Source organism: Sardina pilchardus, chromosome 8 (assembly GCF_963854185.1).
Source record: "Sardina pilchardus chromosome 8, fSarPil1.1, whole genome shotgun sequence".
NCBI lineage: Eukaryota > Metazoa > Chordata > Actinopteri > Clupeiformes > Clupeidae > Sardina > Sardina pilchardus.
The window spans coordinates 33,161,795-33,184,314 of record NC_085001.1 but is presented as its reverse complement, the minus strand read 5'-3'; the positions used below and the strand labels follow the sequence as shown (position 1 = coordinate 33,184,314).

Genomic DNA, 22,520 nt, shown 5'->3' with positions numbered 1-22,520 from the left:
TCTATATTTATGAGGCTCTCACGGCCCATCTGCTATACCGTTGCGGCCCACACTTTGGAAACCACTGGCCTAGACTATATGTAGCCTAGCCCAAGGTCTACCCATAATATAGCCATTATCTATAGATTACATTGTCTGTATGTTAAAATCAGACCTCTAGCATTGCAAAGCAAAAGCAACAGCTGGCAATGGATTGGATGTCACTGCTTTTCAATCCGTAGCCACTTGATTTTCATTCTTATATGACAAGCCTACAGAAGTGTGTCAAATAATATTGAAGTATATAACATGCATGCACACACATAAAGACACACACACACAGGTACATGCTCACTCACACGCTCGCACACACTCACACGCGTACACACACAGAAAGGCACGCACATGCCCACAGACACATAAACACACATACGCACTCGCACATACACACTTACACATATGCATGCACATCTTACACACACATACACTTAAAGGGATAATCCGGAGTGAAATGCACTTTAGATAAATTTTTCGGACTATTGGGAGTACATACGTTGAGTTGACACCAAAATCATGTCATTCGGATGTATTTTGAGAAAGTTCGAGTTCACCGTTTTTAGCCAAAACTCGTTAGCCTGTAAGTGACCGGGGCAGGTCCTTTCGCCACTACAAAACGCTATTTTTATACCTCTTCTACTGTTCCAAACAACACTACACTTACGTGGTAGTGAGTAGAGGGTCCCTAAAGCCAAACCGAAGTATCCCCACGTCTTTATGTGGTCGGATAGAGAGTCCAGAATGAATTTAATCGAGTCAGTACCTTCCGGAAATGTCGCGGCGGCAGCTGCGCAACGCTTCAACAACACTTTACTAACATTTCCGGAAAGGTACTGACTCGATTAAATTCATTCTGGACTGGACCGCTGAGTCCTTAGACTGGGAGGCTGTTACTTACACAAAATGATCGCTAGATGGCGCTTCGTGCACGAATCAAATCGTTTGGTCATAAATTCAGTTTGCACTAGTATCATTCGTGTCAGACCGTGTTGTTGATAGTCTGTGGTTGTTTCACATACAGCACGTTCGAGTTATCTGTTCATTTAGTTGTGTTGATTTGTGTTGTTTGAGGTAAAAACTCTGGAAGAGTTCTTGAACAAACCTTAAGCAAACTTGACTTTCAACTAAAATGCTCTAAAAGTGAATGGGTGGCTAGTTCCAATTCACTCCCCAAATTCACTTCTATTCATTTAATAGGTAGCCTATCTGTTTGCGCCGCCGAAAATGAACAGTCTGCCGACAATGAACAGTCTGGTTTCAATTACACAGTAGCCAGGATTTCAGGCCGCATTTTACAGGCTACCGTGGCTACTTTCTAAAACATTTTTTATTCATTTAGGGAGAAGCATCTTATAGGGTCTAGCTACATCGGAGGGAGGGAGATAGAGAGCTATGCTGAGCAGAAAGATATTCTCCGTTTTGTGAATGTGTATGATATGTTTGCGATGTCTGCTGAAAAAAGGCTATGGGCCTATTGTTTCAACAACTGAACTGCAGAGGAGAACTGTAGCCCACTGGTTAGAGCTTCGGCCCCACATCCAAAGGACTGCTGGTTCGATTCCCGACGTGTTCATGGCGAAAGTTATTTTAAGCAAGGCATCAATAAATATAGGCTATGTTCTGTTTTTTCTATTCACACAACTACACGCACGCTGGCGAATTCGAACATTCTGAAACGCGCATATGCGATGAAACATGATTGCGCATTCTTCCACGAGTTGCCTAAATAGCCATGCCTGCAGCCTAGCCTATGCACAGAGAGAGGCGGTGGGGGTGGGGAGGCAGTTAATTGTCCTCGATGCGCGGTGATGTCTGTAGTAGCCTAGCCTAGACGAGTGTATGGGGGAGGGGGAATGATCGGTTTCAAATAGGCTATGTTGCAATGGATAGTATGTATCAGTGGCGGACCGTGCGTTTAGCAATTAGGCCTTCAATAATTACTATTTTTTGTCAAAAAATAAATAAATTAGGGGGGCGTTGCGGGGGGATACCCCCGCAGATTTTTTTTACATTACAAGGTTAAAATGTGCAATTTCCCTGCATTTCACAGTGGGAGAGAAACGTTTTCTCTTTCTAACGCAAGTCGGTGTATCACTATTTTCGTTATAAACAAATACATCCGAGCTGAATTCCGCATTGTTTATTGGTAAACATAACATCTTTATTGGGACCTGGCCATTATCCTTATCAGCAGCATGGGTTTGAGCAGACTAGGCCCTACTTGAAATATTTAGGCCATCGGCTTACTTGCTTCAGACTGTTTCTAGAGCTCTTCTATTTAGCTGTAGCGTGTACAGTGCAATTATTTTAGGTTGCTTCGCTGCTGCTCCGATTACTCAAAAGCTAGTCATGTGGAACTACAGGGCTAGGCTATCCTACAGTCAGTATCTTTGCTATAGTGTTTGCCAAACCTTCACGGTACACTATGAGAGATGTCTCAACAGAAAATGTCACAGCACACCACCCATGATATTAAACATACAGTAGAAGTCACAAAACGTACTGCCCTAATGTTGCCACTGCTTGTTGGCTACTTCAAAATGCATAGGCATTGGCATTAATTGCCAGCTCACGTTATGGCCATGCCACGGATTTCACCAATAATTTCCACAAAACTCAAAGAGATCAAGAGTCGGACTAAACTAGCAGGGCAGTAGACTGGCAGTAAACCAGACCTTGGAGGGCAGGGAATCAAATGACAGTTTGACATGCCGATCCCGACAGCTTCACCAAAGTCTCATCAACTCGCACACAACTTCAAGCTAGCATACAATCTAGTCGTACCAAGCTAACAATCTAGTCGTAACCAAGCAGCACTAAAACACGTTTGTTATATAGTAAAGGGCCAGATAACAAGCATCTATTTCAAGTCTTATGTTATGAAATAAACATGAAACAAAACTTACCAATTCCTGCATAGTGACCTGCTACGTGCAGAGAGTTATAGCTGACTTTATGTGTAGCACGATATCTGCTAGTCCAGCTGACACTATAGCCTACATTATTTTTGCTTATTATATGGCTCTCTAGAATGTTGAGGGAGCTCCCATTCACTTTGAATGGGCCTCTCAACGTTCTACCGGTCCGTTATATTTGCATAATGACCGCTCCGAAGGTATAATGACCGCTGCCAATGGCAACGGGTTCACTCCGCTATAGTTGTTGCGGAAGCCACGAAACGGTAGCCAAGTCATTGCTAAAGACACATTGAGAAGTTTATTTTCTCGTTTTGGCAAGTAGCCATATAATAAGCGCGATAATGTATAGAACGCTGGTCATTATCTGAAAATAATTCCCTTCAGTACGAAGCAAAACCCCTCCGCTGCGCGTCGGGGTTCTGTCCGTCCTGTCGGGAATTATTTTCCGATAATGACCGGCGTTCTATACATTATCCCTTACTTAATGATGGTTTATTTACTATTCATAACTATAACCATAGTCATGTCAGTATGACACATTTATTTATCCATTGAAGTCCAGTCTGATTCTGACACTGGCACAAGATGTTCCTTACGTCAAGCCATAGACAGTAAACGCCTCAAACAGCGTTAACATTTGTGATGAACGATTCCGGGTATTCTTTTCGAACATTGCAGGCCTAGCTGCAGTCAGACCTGCCTACCTCGCCATAATAGGTCGATTTGATTGGCTAATTAGTCAGATGTAGCCATCAATCAACCCGAATCCAAATAAATGATTTCTAATGGTTGCTTAGGTACCGTAAACGCAGTGATTCCTTGTGAAGGCCTGATGCGGGCCTTAACAAGGGAACTCATGGGATTGGATGAAAATATATCGCACACTCTCGCTATTTGTTCAGACATTCTGTCAATCAAATCACATAGCCGACAGCGGTAGTAGTCGAGAACGATCGGGGAAGGAGAATCAGGAGCAAATAATAAATGGTTAAGTAAAATGTTATTAAAGACACTAGTATTTTTCATTCGTTTGGAAATAGTTAGGCCTTCAGAGAAGGCCTTGAAGGCCCTGACGGTCCGCCACTGGTATGTATAGACCCGAAGCCATTTGCTTTGAGAATAACGGCTGGCTGATGAGTTGGCTGGCTAGCTGGCCCAGCCAAAACCTAAATGAGGCTGCAGCCGCCAACGTTTTCATGACTGATCATGGCTTTAGTTGCCACTTCATGTCTACAGATGTCTATATTGTACTAGATCCCAACACACAATGTTATTGTATTGTTTTGGACAACGTTCTGCACGTTTCACTTCAATGTAGACTGCATGCGTTGTGAACAGGAAAGGAAACGGTGGAAGTCGCATCACGGACTTCTGTTTTGTTCTGTAATACCTCTATAATATCCTCTAGCCGCTATAGTATTTCTATAGCACTCTTGTAGTACTTCTGTAGTATGTCCCAATTTACTATAGTATTCCTATAAGATTCCTACAATATTTAGTCCCAAAATACTATAAGATTCCTATAGTACTTTTTCGTAAGGGGCCTAATAACCTATCGCGTTCAATGTTGTAAATCCGTCTGTTCCAGAATATTTGGTTCATATCATCAATCTTTGGTTTTGGTGATTGTGCAACCTGGCCCTGAAGATTTAACAAAAGTCTGACTAGCCCTACGTAGGAATTAGGAAAGTATGTAAGGCGAGATCAAGATTAGGCTACTTTGCTTGCTTCTTTCCCCCATGTCAACTCACTGTGAGTTCTGTATATCGTAGCAACGAGCACAATACTGATGTGGTGTGTCCAGTGGGAAAATCTCATGTAGCCTAATTTCTAGGCTCGTTTATTTTTCGCGTGTCTCTATGATATAATTATTTTTAGATGCAAAAAGTCTAACTGGCTTAGTCAAAGTTTGTCAGATGGCGGCTCAATTTGGCTAGTAGGCCTATTGTGATTCATCCGTTTATTTCAGATAGTTTGTTATGAAAAACCATTAACAAAAAATAATTGTTCGTCGACGTTGAAAAACAGTCTGCGAATTCAGTCTATATAAGCTACATTTTTTCGCTCGTGCCAAGCTGCGAACCCAGGTCTCATGCGTAGTGGTCGAGAGAATTAACGTTGCGCCACTGAATGAATGCACCGCAACTCTTTGGAAATATATTTCTTTGTCCAGCAAATAGGCTATGTAAGAAAATGCTTAATAGTCTGAGCTTTAAAAGATAGCCTACAAATAGAAGATAAGATACAACTATGAATGTACGTAGGCATACGCACCCTACGTACATAAATAGGCTTCGACGAATTTCAGCTGAAAATATTTTTTACACACGTAGGCCTGCCTAATAGAACAACGTCGCAGAACAACGTTTTCAAAACAAACTCGCATTTTACCACTGTAAATCGCCTCCATAGACTATGCTATGTAAATGAAAAATAGTTATTAAAATAAATCACATATATAATACATATTGCACATATATAAACTATATGTTTTATGGTAAAATATTATTCTCATGCCCGACTGACAGGAAACCCTTGCGACATCTGCTGTGAGAAAAGAGAATAGCAGCCTGGACAAACATGGCCGAACGCGAGACAACATAGTGTTGTCACATAAGTGAGCGCAAAATAGCTCTAAACTAGCTTGTACCGGTGTGCTTTTGGTCATGTAAAAATTCTGGGTGACAAAACACGCATATTTAGGAAAAGTCGTGAACGTAGGGTCCTGGAATTGAATCGAGTGAAAATATATTTTTTTTTTTGTAATCACTGCGGTCAAATGACCGCAGCCCGGCCGTTCTAGGTATATCTAGGTCAAACCTACACGGCGCTTCTAGTAATACGCGTCAGCGGTTAAATGACCGGTGCTTGGCGCTTCTAGTGTTAACTAACGCAACTGAAGCTGAATGGAACATTTGCAAAGTCTAAAAATAGTTTTAGAAGACGTGTTGAATTGGAGACTGCAAATAAGATCAGATGACTTTTGACTAGGGGTGTCACGATACCAAAAAATCTGTAGTCGGTGCCAATACCAGTAAAATTACACGATTCTCGATGCCAAATTCGATACTATCGTTTAAAAAAAGGATTTTCTTAATGAATTTCTTTATTGAAATATTTGCAGAATACTGAAATATGATTTCTATAACATACAGAGCATAACAGAATACAGTATCCAATTGCGAGCATATCACATAGGCTTACACATAATTAATTAAATCACTTTTCTAATGGATTGTATAAAAACCAACAACTTGCATCGCCTTTTTATCGCTCTTGCTGCTTTCATATAATGTGAATGATTTTTTTTTACAAGATGTAAAGTCTTTATTTGAAACACACACACATTCTGTAACTATTTATACATTCTATATGACATTTCTGATCTTCATTAGCAGCTAACTTTATGCAGATTATAGCCTACTATTCATATTACAACTCCACCTCTTAAATTCAGCTGTCTGGTTGAAGCCTCAACATTTTGTAAACAAAGTAGCAGGCTAAGCAAACTGGTTGGACTGTTCAGTTTCCCCACATGTGTTTAAGTTTCAAGGTAAGCTACTTTTTCTCCTTGGGACAGAACCTTTTAAGTCTTGGAGTTGAAAAACATTTATTGAGATGGTCAGTCAACTTGAATGCAAGAGTTTTAATGTCTGCAGCATATAGACTAGCTAATGATGCTAACCGGATTTTAAACAGCAATTTAGCTAGTAGTCGTCTTCTGTGCGTCATTGCGTTCACGATTGTGAATGTTTTATTTGGATTAAATGTGCATGTCGTGCACGTACGAGAGCGGGCCAAGGAGAACAAGTTAACTTTTACTTTACTTTTACTGTTTGGTAAAGTTGCACGTATAATCTACAAAAGTTGCGGAAGAACTATATGCTTCCACTCGGGCAGCGTCAGGTGCATCAGTACGACCACGCTTCCAGGAATGATTTGGTTGGTTTTCATGGAGACAGACGCTGTGTGCACGGAGGGGAGAGGCTGTGTGTGTGTGTGCATATGTGTGTGCATGAGAGACAGACGCGTGAGTGACAGAGAGGGAGAGCAGGGAAAGGAAATTCAGCTTAACGAATGTTGCGTGTTTTTCAATACCGTTAAAAAATAAATAAATACATTTTAAAAAAAGTAACGAAATGTGGCTGCCGGTGCTGAATCTGTGGCGCATCGCCACAAATTAGTCTATGTGTGGGAAACACTGTAGCCTATTGCCCCCATCAGTTCCGGAAGAGTCGCAGCACCGGTGCTTATGCTGGCGTCGGTGCTTACGGTGCTTCAAAAAAATAGGCATCGCCAGTGTTTTTTCATTTTAGAATCGAGAGGTATCGCAAGTATCGGTTCTCGTGACATCCCTACTTTTGACTGTATTCTCATGGAGTTGCGCCCTATTCTGTGGACAGAGCTATTGAGAAAGGTTGCTTCTGTTTTTTTTAACTAACCAGATGAATGTCAGTTCTCCTTGTGTGTTTCCACTGTCCAGTGTTGTGATGCATCACTCAAACACCTCTAGCAATAAAATCATCTTGGTGCAGAATATTTTTCCAGGAAAAATTTACATGACATGACGTATGTGTATATTTATATTTGTGAATCTGTCTTGACTGAACTCCTCCTATTTTTTTCTCTAGGAATATGCAGATGTTCAACACAGCTTTGCTTGGTGACACACCTTTATTCCAAATTGAAACAATACTCTCTGCCCCAGAGATTATGCTTCATCCTAAAAGCAATGAAGTATATAAACTGATTATGCAGTGTGTCCGAGACTGTGTGGAAAGCACCAAGGTAACAGATCTGCATTGATTCATTTTGTGAAAGAGGAACACTAAGGGGGGAATTCTCTAACCTGACTCTTGCCAGATCCTGTAGTTCGCTGTCTGCTTCACACAAGGATCTGGGACTTCTCGATAGGAGATGTATTTATGAAGGCGGGTCCTTGTAAAACATCCTTGCATGTGATTTGATAAACCTTATCTTGAATGACATGCTAGGCTTCTTCAAGCTCTTGCCAAACCCGGTCGGATGAAGAGTAAAAACATCCTTGCCACCAATAAATGTCTTCAAAACCATTCTCTGTTAATCTTTTAAAGAATGAATACTCGATAGATTCGACAAAACGGTTAAAATAGCAGAATCAATGTCAGCACAAGACTCCTCGCTGCGTGCCGCCATTGTTGTTTGAATCAAACACTCGCTTCGGCGCTCCTGATTGGTTCATAATTTTTTGCTCCCTGGAAGGAGTTTGGATTGCCCTCGAGTCCAGACCCTTGTGTGGAGCTCAGCGAAACGCCTCTGGTGGAGCATGGCGGAACTACAAGAGTCTGGCGAGAGTCAGGCTAGGAATTCTCCCATTCGCGGGTAAATCGCGTGTAAGCTTTTTTTTTTAAGCGTTTCTGTTGCGCGCCTCGCTGTTAAGCGGATTCTCCCATCTCTACTTCTGTCACACCGACACAGCGCAAATTCAGAATCAAGGCGGGCTTATGAAAGAGGCGTGATTTATTTTAAAAAAGAACCAGACTAATCTACCACCTCCTTAATTTAGGTTGATATGAAAACGTGGAACGTGGGCTTTCTCATTGACTTTCTGAATGCCATTTAAATCCAGAAAGAACACCAACCAGTCTTTGATTTTGAAAACGTATGCAAGGTGAACTGAATAAAGAACTGCCTACCGTAAAATGGTGTGTCATCACATAGCTTAACAAAGACTTCACGAAATGTCACTTTTGCTTTGACGTTTGTTTATAAAGAGTCAAGACGTGCCTGAGGTGTGTAGATTTATAATTCAAAAACTCACGGTTGACAAAAAGGTTTCGCTGGCAGCTGCCTTGCATAATATAAATGTATCTATGCTAAGACATACAGTATGTAGACTGACATCTACAGCTTCAAACACAGTAGAGAGACTGACATAACGAGTTCAATCTCCATTACAAAAAATTAAAAGACGAGAGAATAAACTATGATGCTCCATAGTGCAGACGTCTGTGCAAATGTATGGATGTCTTCAGTGAAGTTGGAAAGAAACGGACAGAGTCGAACGAAGTATGCTATGGGATTATGACTTCTCGTCAAGTTAAAACTGAAGATACATAATCGGTAAGATCCAATACTGAAAGTGGGTGATTATACAGGGAATTTCACTATTCAACAATGTAGCCTATGAAGCCAGTGAAGCTAATGGCGCGAAATATGCCACCGTTTTTTTGGACTTACGCACCCTTACGCACCCTTACGCACCCTTACGCACCCTTACGCACCCTTATGTGCATGGGAGAATTCCCCCCTAAGTGAAATAGCATCATGGTGGTGCATATGTGTTTTATTAATCTTCCAGAGTCTGGGTATAAAGATTAATCCACCTGTGTTGCACTTCTCAGAGGTTCATACGCTGGATGCATGGGACATGCATTGAATGCCCTCCCCAGCGTGTAGAGGGTGAGGATGAGCCTGCGATCTTCAGTTTCCACAGCGAAATTTGCCAGCACCCACAGGTGACTGAGCGTGCTATAGCTGTCTCACAGAGTGCCCAACGCCTTCTTAACTCTGTGGGCCGTTACCTCAACCGCTGGAAACGCTACCGTCCTCTTTGGAAACTGGACAAAGCCATTGTCATGGAGAAGTTTGCTGCCAAACGCCCCTCATGTGTTATGTATGATGAGAAACTGCAGTTTTACACCCGCATAAACAAAGAGGTGGCACAGCAACCATTTGTGAAAGATGAACACATTGTGCGGCTTAACCTTGAGCCACTGGCGCTTGCTGTACAGGAGAATGCCCAAGCCTGGGTCACTTCACTTGGTGGACTACTCAATGAGTCTGTCAGGGAGGACCTCCATAGCCTGCGCAACAATCTCTTGGTATGCTACAGTATCCATTAGGTTTTGAGTTAATTCTATTTCTTGGAAAATTTTGACAATGTTGTTGTTGTCTGTGTGACAGCAATTTTCAGATAATCTGAAGAGGAATCCAGATACCCTGGAAGATCTAAAGTTTGTCCTGGGCACAATCTCAGATATAAGAGATATGTCAATGGCTGTGGAGATGAGATTTACTGATATCCAGGAGAGATACCGGACACTTACCATGTATAATATAGAGGTATGCCAATTATGTCTACCTGGTATCTAACCTTTTCCTCGATTGTGACTTTCAGCACCATGTCAACAGCTAATCACTACATGTAACATCCCATAATGCTATATTAGCCTTATTGTGCCTCCTAAAAGTAATTGAGGAAAACAATTATATTACATTATTTAGGCTTCAGATGAGGAGTTGGAGCTGGCTGCCAGTATAGGACAGCTCTGGAATGAGCTGTTTGCAGAGTCCAGAAAAGTTGATCGCAGCCTGGGTAAAGTGAAGAAAACATTCACTGAAGTAAGGAAACTTTCCCTCTCTTTGTTTACGCTGCAAAAAAAATTAAAGTGTAAGTCAAGTGAATTTATTAGATGCACAGTTTTTGCATTGTATCTGTTTACACTGCAAGAACGGCTTATCTAATGAAAGCGCTTTCTCGTAAAATTATCTGACTTAATTTAAGAAGAGTTTGATTTCTTTTGAGACGTCTCATTCTGAAAACAAGCAAATATGTCTGCTAATGCAAATTTGTCCTAAGAACTAGCAACTTCCCTCTACAGTGCATAACCAAATACTTCTTTTTATGCTGTTACAGTAAACTAGAATTCCCTAGTCTGGCTATCACCATACTAAGTAGCCTGGAAAACCAGCGCCAACTGCTGGACGGCAAAATGTTTTGCCTGCATTTGGGTCTGACCTCGGACCACTGTACATTTTGAAAACACTGCCCTGAATCTGGCAGATGGCAACTAAACCAATCACAACGCAGAGATGTGTTTTGAATCAACGCGGGCGAGGCAGAGGGCTCTGGGGCGGGGTTTTGAGGGAGCGTTTGGCCTATAGGCACAGACACGGTTTGAAAGACAACGGGTTGTGCTCATCAACAATGTTCCGTTGTATCCATTCATCGAGGCCAGACTAAATTAGACATCCAATCCATTTAGGCTGGTTTATCAGGCTACATACTAAGCTCAATCTTTTAAGATTCTGTCTGTGCTTTATTTCTACTGCGCAATAGGGGTGATCAAATTACGCTTGAATTGTCCTTCAACCAATCAGACCAATGATCCAGTGCATCTTTTGGATACGCTAGTTTGTGATTGGACCCAAAGACTGTGGATAGGAAGCAGGGGAGATAGATATGCAGGTTTCCAGTCTGAGCTGCCGGGTGAAATCCACCAGCAGGTCAGGCAGGGTTCACTCAGCCTAAGAATTCCCCTTGGAAGTTGATCAGGCTTCTGCAGGGAATTTTATTATGATGTTGTTTATATTAGTAGAAGCATTATAATACACCAAGGTCCTGACCTGCAGAATCACCGCAACCAAACACTGGCTTTTACTGTAAACACAAAAATACCCTTGCCTCATAGAAGTCGTAATTAGAGCACCAGAGCATACAGTTATCGCATAGCGAAAAGTTTATGTTGGTTAAATATTCATTTCAGAATAAAAGGCAAAGGGCACCATTACATAACTTAAATGACCTAAACACAATTGGGAAAAGAGTTTAAGGAAAAGAAGGATATAAAATAATTCGTTTATGTCACACTGTACGAGTCACACTGGCTTGTCCCGGACCAAGAATTTAAAGAAAATAAGAGATAGATAATAATCCATATCACGTTGAACGATCTTGCGAGATTGGTTTTTCCCGGACTCAGTGTATCCATGGCTGCTTGTTGCTGCTTCGCCATGGACGGCGCTTGTCGGTGGCTCGACGAGGATGAGATGAGATGAGATGAGATGAAATGTGTTATGGGGGATAGATGGGAGGATAAGAAAGTGAAGAAATGAAAGGGAAGTTAAAGTCAAAGTCAAAGTCAAAGTAAACTTTATTATCCCAAAAGGGAAATTCAAGTGGTCATGGTGCATTTGTACAGACATGTCTTAAGACAAGGAAGACAAGACAAAATAAATAAATAAAAGACCTATAAATACAGATAAATACACCCTCCTCCCCCACACACATCTCTGGTTCCTCTCCACACAACTACCAGACACACACACACGGCACCACAGTTCTAAGTCCTCCGCTGAGAGCTGTGTCTTTCATTTACAATTCTGATTGCAGAGGGAACGAATGACCTGCTGAACCTAGTTGTTCTTATTTTTCTTTGTAGCAGTCTCCCATTACCACGTTGGCTTAACTAAAATATGTTGTGTAGAGGATGGGTAGTATCTCCAAGAATACTTACAGCTTTGTGTAGTATAATGTCTTGAAAAAGCTGAGCAGCTGAGGTTTGGTTGCACCCAATAATCCTAGCTGTTTTAGTAATGCGTTGTAATTTGTCCTGATCTTGTTTACGCATACTTCCAAAGACACAGACCAGGCCAAAGGACAAGACACTCTGAAGTACAGACTTGTAAAATAGCTCTAAAATGTAGGCGTCAACATTAAAACTACAGTGGGTACGGGTTGAGAATGCACCTTTTGTCGCGGGACTCCCAAAGAGATCCCGTAGGCTGTCGAGCTGATTATTTTTGAGGCTAAGGCAATGTACCCAAACAACCACCAGGTGGCAGAAAGTTTCAACCCGCATTTCAACTGCATTTAATGATGAAGACCGCATATCCGTCTCATTTAATCATTAAAATGAAGGTGATGACTGGCGAAATTAATCAAACGACCTTTCAATAAACCATTGTTGAAATGAATGAAAATGGTTTTAGAAAATCGCCTATAGGCCTATCAGAAGGAAATAGCCTTCAATTCAACCTGAAAGACTCAATAGGCAACCTTAGATGAATTAATTCATTCATTACGGTTACAAGACCGCATTTCCGTGAATAGGCTATTGATGTCAAGGCGAAGACGAAAGAGATGGACAAGATGTCAAATAAATTCGACAGGCTGAATCCTTTATATTTGTTGGCAACTGTTAAAATATTCAAAGCCATGCACTGGTAAGGCATGGTATACGACCGGATAAATGACCAATATTTAGTTTCACTGTCCTCCGCTGCTCACAGCGCAATTTCGAATAGCCACGGACGGAACTACGATTAAAATATTTAAGCTTTGTAGGCTACTGTATTTCGTAGAGGGCATAGGTATTAACTTTGAAAAATGTCTCTGCCCCCCGCGACAGTAGGCATATAGCCTACATTGTCATGAGGATTACTCTGCAAACCAAAGCATATTAGTAGGCATAGGCGCTATCGAGTTGAAAGACCACAGCTGTGGCGCAACTAGTTGGACGCCTGCACTGCATGCCGACGACCCGGGTTCAACTTCTGTTCCGTCATCCTCTCCAGATCCCACCAAAGAAAGGCAAAATTTGCTCCAATTCGTGGTTCAGCATTCACACACACATTTTCACATTTACATAATTAGTGTCAGGCTCAGTGAGACCAAGGCCCTTTCCGAAACGTGCCCCTAAACCCTCCCCCTACACACTTCTACTTCGTTTGCGCGTTCACGCGAGGGTCCGCCACATTGAGTATCATCCGAAATAAAATTTGAGTCGAGTGAAGTGCCTAGGGAGAGAGGCTACCACGCCTCCAGGAGCAAGTCAGCATGGATGCTGACTTGGAACGCAGGTGCAACCGTTTTCACGTGTTCGTGCAGCTCGTGTAATCTCAGGAATATTACCTGAGGAAGGTCTACGACCGAAACGTTGTAAATGCGTAATGGACAGTGTGCGGGATTTTCTTTCACTAGATTGATACTCAGAAAAAATTTGCAAGATCGTACAGAACTAGGCTGTAATATTTAAACACCTGTGCAGGTCGCATTTACAGCACTTTTATAATTTGATGTTAAATAAAGCATAAAATGCAACTCCTCACTCATAGTAATGAACGGAGAGAAGAGGGATGCATATCCTAATACACAGGGGTGTCCAGAACATCTTTGGCGATTTAATATAGCCAACCTTGCCTTCATAATTTCTATGAAAACAAATATAACGTCAATTTCCTTCTCCCACGAGGTGACTTGAAAAGGAAGTTCACTCGCTATCCGAGTCGAAGTCGGAGGCAGTCGTCCTCAAAGCGCACAGGTGATGAACTGGTTAGACGAGTGTGGGGGAGGGGGAATGATCGCATAAGACAATTGCTCCTCATGAAGCTGTTACAATGGATAGTGTTGTAGCCTAAAGTGCTGCGCCGACATCGGCTGTCTTTGTCTGAATACGATGGAGACTGAAAGTTGATACAAAAATAAATGGGATGAAGTGGTACAAAAGTAAATGCTTCAACACAAAGTCTATGCCACTGATCAGGGTGAAAGGATATAATGAAAGCCTGAGGCAGCGATTCCCAATTTTTTTTATTATAACGCACCAACTTCAACATCTTCATCTAGGCCCTAAGCCACACACTAAAAAGGCAACACGGGTAAAAAGGCCCTCGTTTAAGACACGACCACACAACAGCATTATGCTCATTCCCACGCAACATTTCGAATTTATCATTCTGAACGTGAGCTAGATTGAGCGCTATGAAACCTCATGACCATATATGTGACCATTCAAAGCGAAATCAGTCGTTTTGCGCACAACGTTATTTTGAGAAAATCAACAATAACAAACTTCCGGGTTAAAATGTTGAATTTCACGTTTTCGCATAATTCGACTGTATACAGTCTACAGTTTCATATCGTGAACGCATTTCACGGAAAAACATACGTTTTGACAGTTAAACCCGGCGACGATTCAACACATTTGCTGTCATTCCCGTTGTGCACGCGCCGCTTAAAAAGGTGATTTCCCCTCTTCTGGCATATCGTGACAGGAGAACCATGTCAACTTTGGATGCGGTTATCTTAGCGATAGTTTGTGTAATACCCTCGATATACATATCGTTGGAAAGCTTAGTTTATGGCCGTTCACGTGAGCACAGTAACTTAATTTAATGAATTTTACCGAAACGACTGGTTCCGCTTTACAGGGTCACATATTGTCATGGACACTTAAACCTGTCAAAAAAACTAAACCGTAATCCAACAATTATAGAAGATATCTCACATTTAGGCTACGTTGTCTTCTTCATTGGCGCATATGGCGAGAAAAAGGCTTTGGTTTAACATCTAAACAACGATCAATGTCCACCAAATTTCTCTCTTATATTGCTCATCATAATCACTTTAAACTATAAATATGTCGAACCCAAACTCAAATTATTATGGACGTTATATGTCATTAAGCGTTTCTGTCCCATTAACGCCTATTGAAATGAAAAAGCTTAACGTGGTTTAATGCACCTAAACAACGATCAGTGATCACAAAAATTCTCTCTCATATTGCTTCTCATAAGCACAAACTCTCAAAAAATTGCTGCTAAAATCAATGAAAACAATCTTTACAAAGCTGTGAGGCTCCTCTACAGTAGATGTTCAAATATGCTGTTTGTCATAGTAAGCAGTGCATCCTCCACTCCCCGCCTTGGCTGGTATGCAAACTGGAATGGGTCCAGAGATGGTGCTACCTCACTAAGCAGATGATTTTCTCTAAGCATTTCATGGGCACTGAAGTTAATGCAACAGGTCTCAGATCATTCATCTCTTTGGGCCTGCTTTTCTTAGGCACCGGTACAGAGACTGTTTCCACTGAGCAGGGATTAGTCCTGTTTCTACTGACTGCTGAAACAGCATTTGAAATGGAGAAGCAAGAGAATCGGCACATGTGCACAGCACTTAACAGCTAATGCCGTCTGGACCTTGAGATTTGTTAATATTAATACGTAGAAACTGTCCTTTAACCTCCTCAGTGCTAATTTGTATGTCACAATGTCAGCTGCCTTCTTGTGTCTTTTCACGGCCCTCTGTAAGTGAACATTAGCACAGCACTTAACAGCTAATGCCGTCTGGACCTTGGGATTTGTTAATATTAATACGTAGAAACTGTCCTTTAACCTCCTCAGTGCTAATTTGTATGTCACAATGTCAGCTGCCTTCTTGTGTCTTTTCACGGCCCTCTGTAAGTGAACATTAGCAGAGGACCAGACATTCCTGCTAGAAGAATTACAACTCTTCCACTGCTGGTACCTCTGTACTACATGGGTACCAGGGGAAGAGAGGCGGTTGAAAACCCAAAAATCACTGAAAAGGTGTGAGACCAGAAGAGGAGTGTTTCAGTGAGTTCTGAGCATATTCGGCCCAGGGAAAAAATCTACACCAGTCGTTCTGATGATAGCAGCTGATGATCCACAATAGCATCTGAGGAACAGTCCAATTTCCTGGTTCAACCACTTGGCCGTTGGATTGTGGGTGATGGCCTGAGGTCAAACTCACTGTGACTCCCAGCCTCTCCATGAAGGCCCGCCAAACCTGGGAGGTAAATTGGGTGCCCCGGTCAGAGACAATGTCCTCAGGTAGGCCAAAATGTCGGAAGACATGGTGGAAAAGGGCCTCAGCAGTCTGGAGAGCTGTAGGGAGACCAGGCAGAGGAACAAGACAACACCCCTTTGAAAATCTATCGACAATGACTAAAATTGTAGTATTACCTTCAGACTGAGGCAGGTCGGTGACAAAGTCTATGGAGAGATGAGTCCATGGTTGCTGAGGAATCGGCAGTGGTTCCAGGGTGCCTACAGGCAAGTGTCGAGGAACCTTAGACTGAGCACAAACACTACACGACTGAACATGAGTCTGGACATCTTTGTTCAGGGTTGACCACCAATACTGAGAAGACAGCAGCTGTTGGGTGCGCGTGGTGCCAGGATGGCCTGTGCCTAGAGATGTATGTGCCCAGGTTATGAGACGACTTGACGCTGAGAAAGAATGGCTCCAACCCCCACCTCCGAGGTATCCACCTCGATCACAAACGGAAGTGCAGGGTCTGGATGCTTCAGCAATGGGGCTGACGTGAATTTAGTCTTGAGTACTTTGAATGCATCCTCTGCTTCATGTGTCCAGGTAAAACGACGAAGGGATCCTTTCAGCAGGGAAGTAAGGGGTGCTGCCACAGAACTGAAATTCCGAATAAACCTGCGGTAGACGTTCGAGAAGCCTAGAAATCTCTGAAGCTCCTTAGTAGTCTTGGGGCTGGACCAGTCCAGAACGGCTCGCACCTTCTCCTCATTCATGCGCACTCCCCGGAACTCAGCACATAGCCTAGACAAGACATGGAAGACTGATGAAGAGACATTTCTCAGCCTTGAGAAATAGCTGATGCTCAAGCAGTCTGGTAAGTACTGCCCTCACATGCTTGACATGGTCATGGATATTGTCAGAGTATACAAGAATGTCATCAAAATAAACAACAACAATTTTTTGCAGCATGTCTCGGAGTACCTCATTGACAAATGACTGGAACACAGATGGCGCATTGGCTAACCCATAGGGTAACACTAGGTACTCGTAGTGACCAGTGGTAGTGGAGAACGCCGTCTTCCACTCATCACCCTCCCGTATCCTCACCAGGTTGTATGCGCTCCGCAAGTCTAGCTTGGTGAAGCATCGGGCCCCACAAAGTTGTTCCAGCGCTGATGGGACTAAAGGAAGCGGGTAACAGTGACGTCATTCAAGGCTCTGTAATCAATACATGGGCTTAAACCGCCATCCTTCTTTTCCACAAAGAAGAACCCTGCTTACACAGGTGAAGTTGAAGGGCGAATGAAACCTTGTCTCAGAGCCTCGTCCACATATTCCTGCATAGCCATCATCTCCTTGGCAGACGGGGTAGACCCGGGAACGTGGCAGCGGAGCTCCCGGCAAGAGGTCAATCGAGCAGTCCCATCCGCGATGAGGTGGCAGCTGTGTGGCCCTCACCTTACTGAAAGCCTCAGATAGATCCTGGTATTCAGGTGGGATCTCAATGTCACCCACTTCAGGGCTTTCAATGGATGTAGAAGCACATTGAACCTGCAGACATCTTTCCCGACAGGCCGGAGACCAGGAAAGAATACGGCCCTTAGACCAAGATATGTAAGGGTCATGTTGGCAAAGCAATGGCAAGCCTAGGACAAGGGAATGGACAGGAGAGTTAAAGCAATAGTTCGGAATTTTGGACATAGGACCTCATTTCCAACTCAGTCTGGGTGATATAGGTCGGTGAAGACCATTTTCAGCGAATTTCTGCCCTTCCTATGAGTTGCAGCGTTCATCTCGTGCTAATCTGGTGCCAAGATAACGCAAGTGAACGGTAACATCCAGCCTGCCACTGAAAACACTCCACAGAACACCCGAAACAAATACATTTTAACGTCAGACTATCGATGCACATGCCTAGTGTTGATAGAACCATGTTAGAAATAAAACGAACCTTGCATCGCATTGCAATAGCCTACTTTGTTCCCTGTATGGCAGTGGCGGATTGATATTGAGAAACTAGTCCCTCAAAATGTAATACATCATTGAGTTGCAAGGTTAGTTTTATTTCTAAAATTATTCTATCAACACGGACATGTATATCGATAGTCCGACGATTTAATTGACTTGTCTCGGGTGTGCGGTGGAGTGAGTAAGACTATTGTTGATGTCAGACTGATGTTACCGCAGAAATGTGTTAGCTCAAAACCAGCGTTAGCAAAGGGGGACGCTGCAACTGAAGGAAGGGGCTAAACGCGATAAAAACGGTCTCCACCGACCTATATCACCTCGGTAAAGTTGGAAATGACGTCCTATGTCCAAAATTCTGAACTATTCCTTTAATAACAAATAAACTTAGGGATTCTGTATGAACATGATCAACGGTTAGTTGCAAAACCTGCGTCCTCTCTGTAACTTGTCCTGAGCCCAGGGGTCGACCATCAATTCCATTCACTCGTAAAGGGGGAATACAGGGAGTTCGTGGAATCCTCAAAGAGTGCACTCTGTTCAGCAATAAAATTGCCAGCAGCACCAGAATCAATCATGGCAGGCCCTGAGTAGTAACCACTTCCCCATTTAAAGAGACCCTATGCAACTTTCTGCAGGAGACGATTGCTCCTTGTTTACATCTGGAAGGCTGAGACGAAGAACCACGCTTGCAATTTATATATGTAAATATAGCCTATACATGTATAAATATACACGCTAAAGCGGTCGGGGAAGCTCTGCAGAGAAAATGCAAGCATAAAACGAGCGAAAACGAACAACGAAACCGAAACCAGAGATGAAATCGCCAATCCTGCATAGTTCCTCTTTAAGAGTTATTGATATGCTGAAAAGTTCAGGTATAAAATCGCTGGGGGCTCTACTCACCACAGCAGACTGTTGCAGCCCTTGGGGTTGAGGACGGCAGTTACAGGTGGCTCTCAGGTGACCGGACGCCCCACAGTACAGACAGAGACCATTACGGCGCCGGCGCTCTTTCTCCTCTAAGGTCAGGTGTGTGAGGCCTATTTCCATTGGCTCCTGGGCTTGCTGGACCTGAAAAGGGTCACTGCTGACACACAAACGGGTCCTAGGCACTCCTCTTGTCCTTAGGAGGTTGTCCAGACGTATGGCCAACTCCATTAGCTGGTCCAGGGTCAAGTCGTCATCCCGGCAGGCTAACTCTTACTGTTTATCAGGCTTCAGGCCACGTCGGTAGACAGTGAGTAGAGATCGGTCATTCCAACCACTTCTGGCTGCAATGGTTCGGAAAGCCAGCGAATAGTCAGTGACTGTACGATCACCCTGTTTAAGTTTCAGCAGCTGCTCCCTGACCTCCAACCCCTCTGCTGGATGCTGGAACACTGCTTTGAAGAGTGCCTCAAAGCCGGCAAAGTCCTCAGTAGCCCCGTTTATACTATGGGCTGAACCCGGTGCTGGAACTTAAGCCCAGCCCAGGTAGGAGTTTATACTAGACGGGGCTGGGCTGAAACGGGGCTTAACCTGGAACTATTGCCCTGACAACAAGTCCACCTCAACTGTAGAATGTTGTTCACGTTTCTATGGAGCCAAGGTTGACAGTTGGCTACATGGCCCACCCCAGAGCCACCCAGTATAAACGCACCGAGAACTCTAGCCCTGGTGCTTGTGCCCTGGGCTTAAGTTCCTGGGCTTAAGTTCCTGGGCCAATGGCCCATAGTATAAACGGGGCTAATGTTGTCTCCTCCTTGCTCCCATACTGCAGTAGCCCACTCTAACGCTCTTCCAGTAAGAAGGGATATGACAAGAGCTACCTTGGATTCCTCAGACTGGAAGTTAGCAGCATGTATTGTGGGCACTCTTTCATTTTCTTCAGGTCTCACTCTTCCTTGTGGGTCATTTTTTTTCCTCCAGGGGGGCACCTGTCACTTTTACAGCCACCACATTGAGGACCGCATGCCGCTCCAATGCGGTCACACCTGAACCACTCGAAGACCTCTTTATTGGTGGTTGTGGTGCTCTGGACAAGCGTATTTCCTTCCTCTTCTTGAGGTATGATGGTTTCTTTATAAACCATCACGGCTGATCTCATGGTACTCGCAAGGTGAGTGTCAGAGCGATACACGGCCAGGTCAGCTGTCTCAATGAGATCGGGATGGGTCCCTCCGACAGTCTTTCCCAGCGGGCCATCCCAGAGGACGAGATCTCTCACAATCTAGATTGGCTGGGGAACAAGACGACCTTCCCGGTGACTGATGAGAAGGTCAATCTTTGTGGGACGGATCAGCTCGTCTCTGGGTACATTGAAGAAGAACTTCTGCAGTTGCTCAGCAGTGACCGGTTGGGTCAGATCTGCAATGTTTTCCAGGCCATAGCAGAGAATTCTGTTCTTCCACTTTTCCTCTGGACGTCTTCACCTTTAGCCGCAGGGAATATCTTTTGGTGTGGACTGTTTTCTTCATCCCCCCGACTCCATGGACAATAAGCTTGATGTTCTCACCGTATAGTCCAAGGCTTCATTCTCACCGTATAGTCCAAGGCTTCCTTCATTGGTGACATAATTGGTGTCAGATGCGAGGTCGATTAACCTGAGTTTGTTGTTACTTCCACTTCCATCAGCATCATCACCACTGGATATTCTTGCAGTCCATCTCCAGCCTTGGCGCATACAGTTGAGGATGTTTTGTTTGAGAATGCATTCTTGTATTTCTCTCTTTGTTCTGGAGTAAGCTCTGCCAGAAACTCCTCTTGTTTGCTGGTTAGACCAAGCTTCTTTCCTTCAATTCTTACAGTGCTCTGCTCCCCACTGTAGCTGTCCTTCTTTGGAGTTGGTGGCATAGGACACAGAAGGTAATTGTGGTCCGACACCCCTTCTCTCCGACAGTCTGCTTTTGGGCAGAGGTATCTGGCTGTGCATCCTTTCCCATCCTCGGGGTGGGGCCGCAAACACTTGGAGCACAGCCCTAGCTTGTTTACATGATCTCTTTTACTTGAGAGATCTTGCTCTCTGAAGACCTTGCATCAGGGTCCCCGCGGGTCCTTAAAAAGTCTTAAAAAGTCTTATTTATTTTTTTTGATTTTCAAGGTCTTAAAATGTCTTGAATTCTAGAATTTCCGATGAGGAGGTCTTAAATTTCATGTCGTGCCGAGTCCGTTTCGTCAGCTTTGCGAATGTAGACACACTCAAATATTGTGGGTGTTAAAATATAACAACACAGTAGAAAGTAGCGTGTGCGTTCCTACAGACGGAGGTAGTGTTTCAGAGTGGCAGACGCGAGCCAAGATTTTTAAGAATGCGACTGAAAAATATTCGAGGTTGCAATGGTGCACCTGACGCTTTTCGGGTGAGAGCATACATTTCTTTCGCCTGTTTTCATTGTAGACTATGCTTGCAACTTTACCAAACAATATAGAAGTAAACGTCCTCGGCTTGGCCCTCTCTCTTTCTCTCTCTCTCTCGTGCGCGCTCAATGGACAACCACCCCTCGACATGCACATTTAATCCAAATAAAACATTCACAATCGTGAAAAAAGCAATGACGACTAGCTAAATTATTATGAAATCCGGTTAGCATCATAGCATGCTGCACATTTTATTAAAACTCTTGCATTCAAGTTGAGTGATCATCTCATCGCCAATGTTTTCTAACTCCAAGACTAAAAGGACCTGTCCCAAGGAGAAAAAGTATCAGCCTACCTTGAATTTAAACACGTGGGGGAAACTGAACAGTCCAACCAGTAGACTATGATAAGCTAGCCAACTATGCTACTTTGTTTATAATATTTTGAGGCATCAATCCGACAGCTGAATTAAAGAAGTAGGCCTAGAGTTGTAATACAAATAGTAGGCTATATAATCTGCAAAGTGTGCAGTCATGAATATCAGAAATGTCAGTATATAGAAAGTAAAGGGGGAAAAAATGGGGGAGGGGGGGTCATTTAGTTTGAATGATTAAATATATATAATGTGAATGATTTTTTATCAAATATTTTTATATGAAAGGAGTGCGATAAAAATGTGACCTTTTGCTGTTAGAAAGCTATGCAATGAAAAATGTGGGTGCACCTAAATTTTGTGCTGGTGCACCTGAAAAAAAAGTTAGGCGCACCAGTGCAACCAACGCAAAAAGTTAGTCGGGAGCCTTGTCCATTTTTTAACTGTTTAACTTGTAATTTGCAACTTGATTTGTTTACACACTGTTTGTACGTTATTTACAGCAGTGTTGTTGTAGTATTGAGAAGGCAGTTGCCTGACGTGCACTCAAATA

The 22,520-nt window shown here is 43.2% G+C and overlaps 1 protein-coding gene across 1 annotated transcript in view; it reads left to right on the top strand.

Annotated features, from left to right (window-relative positions):
• The window catches only part of dnah10 (dynein axonemal heavy chain 10), a 337,572-nt gene that overhangs the window by 80,861 nt on the left and 234,191 nt on the right, over positions 1-22,520 (top strand). Inside the window, exons 18-21 of the mRNA XM_062544195.1 lie at positions 7,586-7,742; positions 9,338-9,817; positions 9,900-10,058; positions 10,221-10,337. Coding sequence (XP_062400179.1) covers positions 7,586-7,742; positions 9,338-9,817; positions 9,900-10,058; positions 10,221-10,337 — 913 coding nt within the window. The remainder of the gene's footprint in view (positions 1-7,585; positions 7,743-9,337; positions 9,818-9,899; positions 10,059-10,220; positions 10,338-22,520) is intronic.